This window comes from Melitaea cinxia, chromosome 30, assembly GCF_905220565.1.
Source record: "Melitaea cinxia chromosome 30, ilMelCinx1.1, whole genome shotgun sequence".
In the NCBI taxonomy this organism is placed as follows: domain Eukaryota; kingdom Metazoa; phylum Arthropoda; class Insecta; order Lepidoptera; family Nymphalidae; genus Melitaea; species Melitaea cinxia.
This window is the reverse complement of record NC_059423.1, coordinates 2152223-2165591: the sequence shown is the minus strand read 5'-3', so window position 1 is coordinate 2165591 and position 13369 is coordinate 2152223. Positions and strand designations below refer to the sequence as shown.

At 35.7% G+C, this 13369-nt stretch overlaps 1 protein-coding gene across 1 annotated transcript; it reads right to left on the bottom strand.

Moving 5' to 3' along the window:
- Positions 1 to 3562: 3562 nt before the first annotated feature.
- On the bottom strand, positions 3563 to 12959 carry LOC123668171 (acidic fibroblast growth factor intracellular-binding protein). Its single transcript, XM_045601962.1, has 11 exons — positions 12825 to 12959; positions 11776 to 11872; positions 10974 to 11075; positions 10461 to 10542; positions 9476 to 9621; positions 8657 to 8756; positions 6846 to 6973; positions 6260 to 6328; positions 5504 to 5590; positions 4897 to 4995; positions 3563 to 3997 (listed from the first exon to the last, which is right to left on the bottom strand). The coding sequence occupies exons 1-11, from the start codon at positions 12907 to 12909 to the stop codon at positions 3919 to 3921; spliced, it is 1074 nt and encodes a 357-aa protein (XP_045457918.1). The 5' UTR covers positions 12910 to 12959; the 3' UTR covers positions 3563 to 3918.
- Positions 12960 to 13369: the final 410 nt, after the last annotated feature.

The following is a 13369-nucleotide window of genomic DNA, read 5'->3' as shown; positions in this document are numbered from 1 at the left end:
TCACAAGTAAATATTTTTAGTTATATGTAGATCGGCCAGAATTCAGCCTTTGTCTGTCTGATTATTGTGTTACATAATATCGTTAATTTATATTAAATATGTACAAATGATGAAAGAAATAAAGACTATAAAAATATATCATCTCTTTTATTTATATAATTATTATATTAAATACATAATTCGTATCACCGACAAATGTTTGTGAAAAATATTGTATAAGTTGTCCGGGGGGATGAAAAAACCCACACTTCCTCCCACCCCGCCCCCCTTTCCCCCCAACCCCATAAATTTCTCGCCGGGATTGTACATAATTACCATTTTTCGAATTTCTAAACCTATATTCTAGCACGCAATGTTACTAATTTTATTAGAATATTATATCTGACGCGTTATTTTGTTTAAAAGTGTCTTTGTCAGTCGTTAAAGGTCAATTCGTATCGTATTTTGATCTTGCAGTAAAGATCGTTTTTACGTAAATTTTGTTCGAAAATAACGCGTGATAGTCGCAGTGCGGAGCATGAGTACACTTACCGCAGCACCGGAATTAAGGTAGAGTCAGAAATAACAAAAATTTAACCTCCGATAAAAAAAATCTACCTACATTGTACATCATAGCCCGAAAAATACCCAAAACCGAATCGGAGCACCCCACTGTCCACGTGGTCTTGGTCTGCCCTACCCCTAGGCGACCAGCCTCATCCGCTCCTCTACGCATTCGTTCGCGCGCTTTCGCTCGGCGGCGGGCGGAAGGGCTGCACTTCTCGCAGCGCCGGAGCCAAGCGTTACTCTAACCTTAAAGGTGGTAGGTTAATTTTAACCTCAAAACTTCAACCACGATATCTCTGTAACAGCGGGGTTTACACGAAAATAGTTGTCCGGGGGGATGAAAAACCGATTCCCAAAAAAAATTTGGAATCCCTGTTTCAAACACACAATAGTTCACAATAACTTCCCCTACAAGTTTTTTAATTGGAATTTTCAGCAGGGAGATGTTAGGTGGCGTGATCGATGCATCTGTTATTTATAAATTTATTGCTAATTTCGTACGAAAGCGCAAGTGACGACATACTAATTTATCGACTTTATCTAGTTTTTTGACGGTTTTATCCAGTAGGCACAAGAATCTCCCGTATATTAGGACAAAGTAACAGTTTTGAAAATGCTAGAATTTCGTGAAATGTAAATATCTTGCTCAAAATCTGAAGCAGCTCGACTGGGAAAGTAAATAACACTTGCTCTCAAGTAAGTGTGAGTACTTGGACATCTAACTTGAAATCTGTTGTATGTAGATATTTCTTTGAGGTAGGGCACAGCACGAAATATCCTGCTCGAACTCTGGAGCAGCTCGTCAGATGCGGGTACTTGACCTTTAAAATCATGGCTAAATAACACTGCTCTCATATAGAGTTGTGTTCCTGTGTGAATAACGATAATTAAGAGCTCCTAGGGGGATGGGGGGTAGGGTCGGCAACGCGCTTGCGATACTAGTTGAATAAAAAAATGGTACATGGTATTTGTAAAATTACAGCACAATTCTATAATTCTCGCATGAACAGCGGGTAAACGGGAAATATATGGGAGAGGCCTTACAAGACGACCTGGCCTTTACCTACATTGGCACTTAGTGGTACAAAAATTTTTTTTTCTTGTTTTATGTTTCAAAACTTTTTTAGCAGAAGATTAGAATGAAACAAAAACATACTAATTTCAAAATCATTTAATAGTCAGGTTATTACACGGTGGTATTATTATACATTCTTATAACGTAATAAATTTTGTCATATAAAATCAAACTCATTATTGTACAAATCACACTTAAAGATAAACCTAAACAAGAGTAAAAGTAATTTATTTAAAAAACAACAATATAACTACAAAAAAAAAAGTCAAAATAGTCAAATGGGAAAATTGAAATAAATTTATATAAAAATCTGTTTCAAACGAATATAATCCTTATTAAAGTAATCATTTCTTGCATCTTGTGTTTACACGTATTAAGAAAAATTATTGTTCTAATTTCAGATTTTCTTTTCTTAGGTAACACATTTATTAAGTAACACACATAAAAATCATGAAATCTTAAGATTCTTTGAAGCCTTTTTGAACAAACAAATTTTTCATTTTTGATTAATCTTCCAAAAATCACAATGAGTAACTAGTCTTTATAATTATATGAGGGCTATTGAAACAAAGGTGACGGAAATGGACTAATAACGCCATCTAGTTGCTAGGATAGGAAGCTTGTGATCAATCAAAACACCATTATAAAACACGTCTATATCCTATGGAATTCTATGGTTGAAAACGACAAGTTATAACAAAATCATCCACGGAACTTATATCCAACACGGAATGTGCATTGTCAATTTGACACCAATATAATAATAAACATTATGTATATGAAACTAAGTTCTATTACAGACAATCACTTGGTCAGAGAGAAATCCGGTCCGAGAGAGAAAGCACTTAGAGAGTCTTGTGTCCCTTTCTAAAGTGTAACGTGATGATCATGACTACAATCACTCTATTGATGTGTGCTGGGTTTCATCCTTCACGTCATTCATAGACAGAGGACAATTAAAATATAATACACAGAAATAATTATCATATTTCATAGATCATTCATTAAACAATGTAAATAAAATTAAAATTATATCATTTGTTTTTCAAAACTTCTATAGTATTCCGAGAATTTTGATCCGCCACATCCCATTGAATCGTTTCATTGTGGTGATTCACACGAAATGTAACTTCATCAAAATCATTATGTCTCATTATCTCACCACCCGTATGATGAGCCACAGTAAAACTCAAACATTGAAAATTATCACAAATCAATTTTAAGACAGAAATTGCATAAAACCGTTTATAATTTATAAATAAATTTTTATAAATTCTCCATAATGTATTTTTATTTAATCCGTCCTTTCCTTAAAGAATCATTATTTTATGTAATCAAATTAATGGTTATTATATTAATCATATTGTGTGGTCACCCTAATGATAGGGACCGAGGGCTCTAACAAAACTATTTCGCTCGGACCGCGCATCGCCAGCCTGTGCACATTCCAGGTTGAGTATAATTTCCTTGAAATCATGTATGTTCACTGGAAATTGTCACTTTTGTCTTGACAACTTACAAAATTTCAAAATATAAACGGATACGACTCTGCAAATAGCAAAATTATTGTTAAAATGGAGTTAAATGCTTGTGAAGTACCTCCGAACCAAGGTAGAAAGAAGCTAAGAGACAGTGACAGTCCAGTAAGTGGAAAAATACAATAAAGAAAAAATATAGGTGTCATATTTTATGAAATTGCTTAAATATTTTAGTGAAGCAATTTCACAAGTTTTTGCTTAAGCTGATGAATGATTCAGCCGAGCCTGTTACAACTAAAATCAATTCACTGAAAATTAGAGATGGTAATGCCAATCCGCATTGAAGATGGTAGATTAAATTCTGATCCTTCTACATTGAAAAGGGACCTATGCCCAGCAGTGGGATATTACAGGCTGAAGCGTACAGCAATATATACTTCAGCGCAAATCAAACAATACTGCATCCATTTATGATTATTACAAACATAGCAATCTCCAAATTTCTACATATTTCTGTCCTTAAATCTCCGTGACAATCTGATTCAAACTTGTTATATGTTTTCTTCTCTATCCTATATTGAATAGAAAAACATAAAATTTAACCAAAACAAAAAAAAAATGGAGTGCGTCACCTTTGTTTCTATATCTCTCATATAATAAAACTGTAACCAGCCGATACATACAAACATAATGCAAATTATACATTACACAAATGCTTAGTATACGATGTATAATTGCATATTGTATAATCGTATACAAATTATACATTGAATACTAATTGTATATTTGATTGAAACGATAATACACAAAACACTAATGTTACAAATGATACATAGTCAACAAACACTGGCTAACTACCCTCATATATCTTTCCCAGACGCTTTTCAGATCCGCTTCCCTGTAACAATATTATAAATATGAAATTATGAATGTGTAAACAGCATAAAGTTTGTAGCTGTTGCGCTAGCGGTTGCAGGTTCGATCCCTGCACACGACAAACATTTATATTGGTCATACAAATGTTTGCCGTGGTCTGGGTGTTTGTGTAGTCTTTGTCAGTCTCCCCACCATGCCTCGGAGAGCACGTTAAGCCGTCGGTCCCGGTTGTTATCATGTACACCTGATAGCGGTCGTTACTCATAGTGAGGAATATATCCGCCAACCCGCATTGAAGCAGCTTAGTGGATTAAGCTCTGATCCTTCTACATGGGGAAATGGGCCTATGCCCAGCAGTGGGATGTTATAGGCTGAAGCGATTAAAGTTATTCTCAGCATTTTAATTTATTAAATGACTATTCCAAAGTGTTATTGGAGCTTTTTTTTTTTTATGTCACTAGGTCGGCAAACAAGCGTACGGCTCACCTGATGGTAAGCGATTGCCGTAGCTTATAGACGCCTGCAACGCCAGAAGCATCGCAAGCGCGTTGCCGACCCAATCCCCAATCCCCCCAGGAGCTCTGGTCACCTTACTCACCAACAGGAACACAATACTGCTTGAAAACAGTATTATTTTGCTGTGATCTTCTGTAAGGTCGAGGTACTACCCCAGTCGGGCTGCTCCATATTTTGAGCAGGAAATTCCTGCTGTGCCCTACCTCAGTTACTGAAAGGGAGGAGCTTGAAAAAAAGTGATATATTTTTATTTTACAATAGTTAATATATATAGTTTTGTAACTATAATTTTACAGAACATTTACTACCACAGATAAAAGTCATATCGACGTGTCAATGCTACTCACACAGCTCACACTTTACCATGTTTTTTTTGCAATACAATTTTTCCTCACGCACACATACCTTAAAACATCCATCTGTAAAGCACATTGCTCGTAAGCGCATAGAAACTGAGCCAGATCAGTTTTGGGCCAGCTACCCATCCTTAGTGGTTCTATACATCTGTAATAATAAATTAATATAAAATTAACTGAGGTAGGACACAGCAGGAATTTCCTGCTCAAAGTCTGGAGAGATACACACACAGACACACAGAAGACCACAGCTAAATAACACTGTTTTCAAGGTGTGTTGTGTTCCTGTTGGTGAGTAAGGTGACCAGAGCTCCTGGGGGGATTGGGGATTGGGTCGGCAACGCGCTTGCGATGCCTCTGGTGTTGCAGGCGTCTATAAGCTACGGTAATCGCTTACCATCAGGTGAGCTGTACGCTTGTTTGCCGACCTAGTGATATAAATATATATATATATATATATATATATATATATATATATATATATATATATATGTGTGTGTATAACATACACAAACAGGACGTAGCGAGCTTAACACGCGCCCGGAACACAATAACTCTTTAGCCCGCCCATTCGAAAACCATATAATTTGTCCAGCAATTTTATTATTTCTTTGTGAGTAGCGCCATGATGAAACAAAATATTGAATTTAACTCGCCTTTCAAGCAAGTCGATAAACAAAGACCTCAGCTCCCGCCCTCTGTGTAAGTTGCACGCGAGACCGACCAACGCACGAGTGTACAATCTGCGAACAGTTAAATATTAAAATGAAAAAATAAGCAAGTGGTTCAGGGAAAAAATCACGAAATATCACAAGGAGGTGTCTGTAATGGGGCTCTAACACCCTGCAACCATAATGTCCGTCTGAAATTTTTTATTACGAAGCCCGATTTTTTTTATAATTTAATCAGATTATAGCTGTATTTTAAGATTTCTGAGGGGGGGTCTAAAAACCACACCAGGGTGGTGGTACAAACTTGCTAAAACCATCACCCCATTAATGGACGACTCCTAAATAAAAAATAATGTCAATCTCAAACTACCCTCATTTTTTCCTAAATGGGAAAATTTAAAATTAAAATTCAAAAACTAATAATAATGTATACAGGACACAATTCAAATTAATTGATATATCATGTGAATACGAGTATACAAACACACACGCACACTCGCACACATGCTCGCGCACACAAACGCACGGACGCGTACACGCATGGACGGAGATCGATGAGCAATCTAGTGAATCATAATTTAAAAAACGAGTGTGCCATCTTCACTAACTTATACCTCCCTCTCAACTTCCGTTCGCTCCACCCGATCACACATTTCGTAACGCTCTCGTCGCGCATTCACCAGCTTACTCCCCAAGTCACGCGTCGTAAAGAAGTTCTACTTCAGTAAAAGATAAACTCACCTAAAATTAAGCTCCAACTCTTGATAGGACTTCTCCAATAACTTCGGTTTCAAACGCATGCATATCAAACTGAAAACAATTAGAGATAATAATGAGGAAAATGGATGGCCTCAGCCTGTAATATCCCACTGCTGGGCAAAGGCCTCTTTCCCAATGTAGTGGAAGGTTTAGAGCTTAATCCACCACGCTGTTCCAGTGCAGGTTGGCAGCTATATTCCCCAGTATGTTCAAGCAGTTTTGTGTTCCTGGTGAGTAAGGTCACCAGAGCTTCCGGGGGGGATTGGGGTTAAGGTCGGCGATGCGTTTGCGATACTTTTGGTGTTCCAGGACTTCCAGGTGTCTATAGGCTACGGTATTCGCTTACCATCAGGTGAGCCGTATGCTTGTTTGCCGACCTAGTTGTATAAAAAATCCTCCAAAGAACGGTTTCAAGTAAAGCAGTATTATTTAGCTATGATCTTTTATAAGGTCGAGGTACTTCCCCCGTCGGGCTGCTCCAGATTTTGAGCAGGATATTCCTCGCTGAACCATACCTCGATAAGTAAATAAGTAATTTATTGATAGTAATAATAATAATAATACAGACTGTTTGTGCTCCTTCTCCTTATCAAGCAATATCCTCAGCTCCCGGAGCTCCAGAAGGAACTCTCTGTCCATCTCAGTGTCATAATACTCTGGACCCGTACAGCTGTACGTCCAACTTGCCATTATTGCCTGTAATTATTACATCAAATATAATAAGGAGCCATCAATAAATTACGACACACGTTAAGGGAAGGAAGGGCCTATGAAGTGTGATATTGCGTGACAAGGGGTGGGAAGGGTCCAAAATTTCGTGACATCACACTTCTAAATACAATCGAATATATAAAATTCTCGTGTCGCGGTGTTTGTAGTTAAACTCCTCCGAAACGGCTCGACCGATTCTCATGAAATTTTGTGTGCATATCGGGTAGGTCTGAGAGTCGAACAACAACTATTTTACATCCCCTTAAACCCCACATTAGTTTTATTTTATTTTTTTTATTTTTAGTTAAATTATGATTTGGCATTGAAAAATACATACAACCCTAAATTTTCACCCTTCTACCATCAACCTCTATATTTAAATAGCGTTTCGCGGCAAGACAACGTTTGCCGAGTCAGCTAGTAATATACGTTATTTTATTTTTCATTTTATTTTTTATTTTTCATTATTTTTTTTTTTATGTAAGTGATTTATCCACGGGCTTATAATGCCCGTGCTTTTGTCATTCCATTTTTTTTTTGTTTAATTTAAACATCCATCGGTACTTCACTACAACTTTAGATAACTTAATAGCTAGCCTTAGAATCTCTAAAAATTGACGTGAGTCCACTCAAAAAAGGAAGAGGTTCTCAATTCACTGTATTTTTTTTTATGTATGTTACTTCAGAACTTTTAACTGGGTGGAGCGATTTCGACAATTTTTTTCTTAATCGAAAGGTGGTGTGTGTCATTTGGTCCCATTTAAATTTATTTAAGATCTAACAACTACGAGTTATATCTAATAATGCGTTTTTACTTGACGTTTTTTTTCGTCGACCTACGTTGTATTATACCGCATAACTTTCTACTGGATGTACCGATTTTGATAATTCTTTTTTTGTTGGAAAGTAGATATCCCTAGTTTAGTACCATGATAAGGAAACCAGGATCTGATGATGGAATCCTAGAGAAATTGAGGGAAACTCTCGAAAATACGCAATAACTTTTTACTGGGTGTACCGATTTTGATAGTTTTTAATTTAATCGAAAGCTGATGTTTGTCATGTGGTCACATATAAATTTTATTGAGATCTGATAACTACTTTTTTAGTAATCTTTGATAACGCGTAGTTACTTGACTATTTTTTCGTCGATCTACGTTGTATTACTACGATGTTGTTGAAGTCGGTTTTTTTTTTTCGTTTGTGAGCAAACACAATTATTTTTTATAGTTATTATTTTTATTATATTTACACTTATTAGCTAACTTCAATATATGTACACTTATTTTCTAGCTACAATATATGTACACTTATTTGCTACTTACAATGTACATTAACCTATGTTATTGTTAGTAGTACTTTTTTGTGTTCTTAGAAAATCTTTTTATTGTGAATGATGTACGTGATGTATGAAGTACGTGATTTTTTTTTTGCGACCTTTTAAACCCCTAACTCCCATGTGTGGTAAGGTTTTAGACTATCCCCATACCCAAAAGTAGTAAGAAGTTGAGGGGTGTTTGTTGGTTATTTCTTTTTCTTGGTTCAACGGAAAATAAATACGAGTGAGATGTCAATATAGTCCCCCCCCCCCACCCACTTCTTGTGAGATTTCTGATATTTTACCCTTCGAGTATATAGTTATTAGACAACCCCACAGTAAATACTCACCTGTGCACAGTGGAAAAAGTCGTTGAACGACAAGTACTGAAGTTTACGTTTGGTCGTTTCAAACCTCATGCAAGCTATGAATACAACTGCTCCATATTTTCTGAAATAAAAAAAATATTATTAATTAAATATCATATTATCATTGATGTTCTGCTCCTATCAGTCGTACTGTAATGTTATATAGCCTAAAACCTTCGTCGATCATCATTTCAACCTATCACAGTCCACTGCTGGACATAGGTCTCCACAAGTTCGCGCCAATAATGTCGTGAACTCACGTGTGTTGCCCATAGTCACCACGCTGGGCAGGCGGGTTGGTGACCGCAGGGCTGGCTTTGTCGCACCGAAGACGCTGCTGCCCGTCTTCAGTCTGTTTATTTAAAAAAAAAATCAAAGCCAGCAGTTGGATGGCTATCCCGCCATCGGTCGGCTTTTAAAGTTCCAAGGTGGCAGTGGAACTGTGCTATCCAGGAGTCACCACTTACAACACCCACGGGTGGAGAGCGGGTGGCTACATTCTTTACGGCCGTAACCACATCTTCTTTCAACCTTTGTTAAGAAAAAAAAATTCAATTTGATCCAGCAGTTCCTGATATTAACGCATTTAAATACACTTTAGGTTCATAAAATTAGTATAATTAAAAATTCTCATGATACAGAATTATTAAAATTGGTCCACTGAGTAAAAAACAGTCAAATTAAAAACCTCATTTTTCTATCTACCACCTCGCAGAGGAGCAGCAAGGTGGATTAAACTCTAACTCTTTTCCTACATGAAGAAATGTCATGATGAATGTTACGGACTGATTCAATACTAACTTGGCAAGAGGCTCGGATATGAGAAAGGTGGAACGTATGTTTGCCACAACGTTCCCTGGCATCTCTTCAACCGCTTTGAACACTCTCCGGACATTATCGAATTGTCTACGACAACACCTTAGCGGAGCTCCAGATCTCTCTGCTACCTTGAATTAGTACAATATTAGGTAGTTAGATTGTAACTTTTTTTATATACAAGCCCGTTAAACAAGCTTACGGCTCACATGATGGTAAGCGATTACCGTAGCTTATAGACACCTGCAACACCAGAAAAAACACAAGCGTGCCACCAACACCATCCCCAATTCACACCAGGAGCTCTGGTCACCTTACTCACCAACAGGAACACAATACTGCTTGAAAACAGTATTATTTAGCTGTGATCTTCTGCAAGGCTGAGGTACTACCTCAGTCGGGCTGCTCCATATTTTGAGCAAGAAATTTCCTACCGCGCCCTACCTCAGAATACATGAAAACTGGATAGCATTATACTGATAAGACCTAAGACTGAGAAGCCTTTGCACTTTCTTTTTAAATTAAAAAATTGTTACTTTCCGTATGTAAAATGAAATGTGCAATAATATATTAAATAAATTAACTGTAAAATTTCTGTTGTTCTCGAATTATAAAGATTTTTTTTAAAGAATTGATTCCTATAAACTATACATATCAAGTATAAATATATCATACACGTGATTTGTTTATAATCTATCGATTTGAACTATCCCTTTTCTCCAAATATTATAGAATATATTTTAATAATCGATTTATAAAAATACGTAGTAATGTGTTTGGTTTTGGTGTGAATAATCTAATTTTTATTAATTATATTTCATTTATTTTTCATTTTTTTGTTGTGCATGTTATTGTCAGAACAAGATTTCTATGAAAGAAAATTAAAAAAAAAGAAATCACGAATAAAAATGTTTTGAACAACATTCGCCAGGCAAGCTAGTAAAGTACACATAAACAAACAAATAATTACCTCGTCCAAATCTTTTCTGTGACGCGAAGACAACTTTCTTCCGAGCAATTCTCTTATCACCGCATCATCTAAGTCGTAATATCTGAAAATTATTATATATTATCGAGTAATAAAACTTAATTATCACAAAATTTATAAATTTCTTATGTACAGAGTTGATAGAAGCTTCAGCCTGTAATATCCCACTGCTGGGTATAGGCCTCTTTCCCCATGTAGGAGAAAGATCAGAGCTTATTCCACCACGTTGCTCCACGGGTTGGTGGACAACCGGGACCGATAGCTTAACATGCTCTCCGAAGCAGGGTGGGGAGACCCACAAGTACTGCACAAACACCCAGACCACGGCAAACATAGGTACGGCCAATACAAATGTTTGTCATGTGCGGGGATCGAACCCAATCGCCAGCGCAACAGGCACAAACCAGTACTGTGACCGTTGTGCAACACGTTGTCACAATATGGCCAAGTTATTTATATATTTATATAATATTTCCAAGTTATATGTTTACGTACTTCTCGATGAGCATATGCTTTGTCGGTTCGTCAATTTGAAATACCATTTGTTCAGAGAGCTTCGATGGCACCGTCAACAGTCGTTCTAATAAAGCGAATGTCCTGCAATGAAGAATTAAAATTGTATTTAAAGGATTTATACATATTTGATATTATTGGTGTATTCTATGTATGCAGGCGAAAATATTTTAATGGGGACGACCGGTAATATTCTAATGTATAAAAATATCTGGTCTTGGTGTTTGTGGTTGCTCTCATAAGATAGAACTTGACCAATTTTTACTATATTTTTGTGTATACCAAGCATGAGAAAAGATCCTAAAGTTTACTTTGGTTCCCTAGATTATTACGTTATCCATATCCAGATTTTTTTTCTATTTTGAATTAATTTTTCTAGTTTTTAACCGACTACAAAAAACGAGGAGGAGGTCGACTGTATATTTTTTTTTCTTATGTATATTTGGGGATAACTTCGTGGTTTGTGAACCGATTTTGATAATTCTTTTTTTGTTGGAAACGACATATCCCAAGTGTGGTACTATGATAAAGAAACCAGGATCTGATAATGTGATCAGAGAAATCGAGGGAAACCCACGAAAATCGTAGTGACGACTAGTGCGTTTGTTAATTTTTTTCGTCTACTTACATTCTATTATATGTCGATGTAATTGAAGTCGTTTTTTTTTTTTTTGTTTGCGAGAAAACATAATTATTATATAAATTAGTAGAGAACAATACTTTAAGTATTATTAATACACATTTAAAATCCGTATTTATATTATTTTATTGATGCAATAGTTACCTGTAATGATCCAATACATCACTAGCTATTAATTCTACAGTTGCTCCCGTTTGTTTGCTGACAGCTCTTTGGTGTAGAGTTGTCACTGCTTCACTCGCTATAAAGATAAAAAATTTGTTCATTTCTCAATGAATAAAAATATTAACTAATAGAAATTAGCTGTGTGGTTACAGCAGGCGGCTAAGGGATAACACAGTTCCACTACCACCTTGAAACTTATAAAGCCGACCGATAGCAGGATAACTATCCAACTGCTGGCTTTAAAATACACAGGCTGAATACGGGCAGCAACATCTTCAGTGCGACAAAGCCAGCCCTGCGGTCATCAATCCGCCTGCCCAGTGTGGTGACTACGGGCAACACACATGGGTTCATGCCATTTTTGGTGCGAACTTGTAGAGGCCTATGTCCAGCAGCGGACTGCAATAGGCTGAAGTGAGTGAGTGAGTGAGTGAGTGAATAGGAATTAAGAATATTACATTTTTTGGTAATATCCACACTAGAATGAAGGTTACAATTAGTATTTACAAAATTATGACTGCTTGTGTGTTTATATTCATAATACATTGACCTAAATTACTCAATCTTTTTTTCAAAATATATTTATATGTAGGTAACAGCCGACTGATATTGCTATATTCATTTTATCAATATATATACATTTATTACATCCACAACGCCAGAGCACAAAGTAGGGTAGGGAAAGCATTTTGAACACTGCGCCAACTGGCTTGTCAATTTCACTTAATTTAATATTATCATTGGTACATAATACAGTAAATAGTGTGGGTCTATGTCTCTAAGCAATGCTCGAAGCCTGTATATACTAGGAATACATTATATAATATCACTATAAAAATATATTAAATTTAAATTTACTCATCCATAATTTAGACTACTTTCTAAAGATAAGTAGATCTTCGTATCAATACGACTAAAATAATTAGGAATATGCAATACAGTAATTAAAAACAAACTTTCAAAATTAATTTTTTTTTTATATATTATTGGTGGGTATTAAATAAAAAATTAATTCAGTCTTTACTTACACGAACATCCCTCGATCCATAACTGATATATTTCAGGATCTATAAGTGTAAAATTACTAACGAAAACGTCTACTTCTGTGTACATTTTTTGTTATTTTTCCGATATAAATATTTGGAATTTGGGATTTTTGTGTCAAAATTGACAAATTCTGAAGTTTTTTTTTTTTTAATTTTTGAGAGCTGGATTCAAGTTCTTCGATCTACAAATTCTGAAGTTATTTAGTGTATTGCCACTGAACAGAGATTTTCATTTTATAGCACTTTTTTTATTTTATACAAATATACTTTATTTATTATTTAGACTTTAAAAAAGGGAGGGAATTCTCAATTTTGCTTTTTTATGTCTTACCTCATAACTTTTAAGTGGGTGCACCGATTTTCATGATCATTATTTTATTCGAAAGCTGGTGCTTATCTTTTCATGGAGGTACCCATAGTTGGACTCGAAGATAATAACAGAATTTTTAAGATTTATAATTTAAATTGCCGATTAATCAAAACATTTCCAAGATATAATTGAAATAGTGTAGTTACGCTTCAGCCTG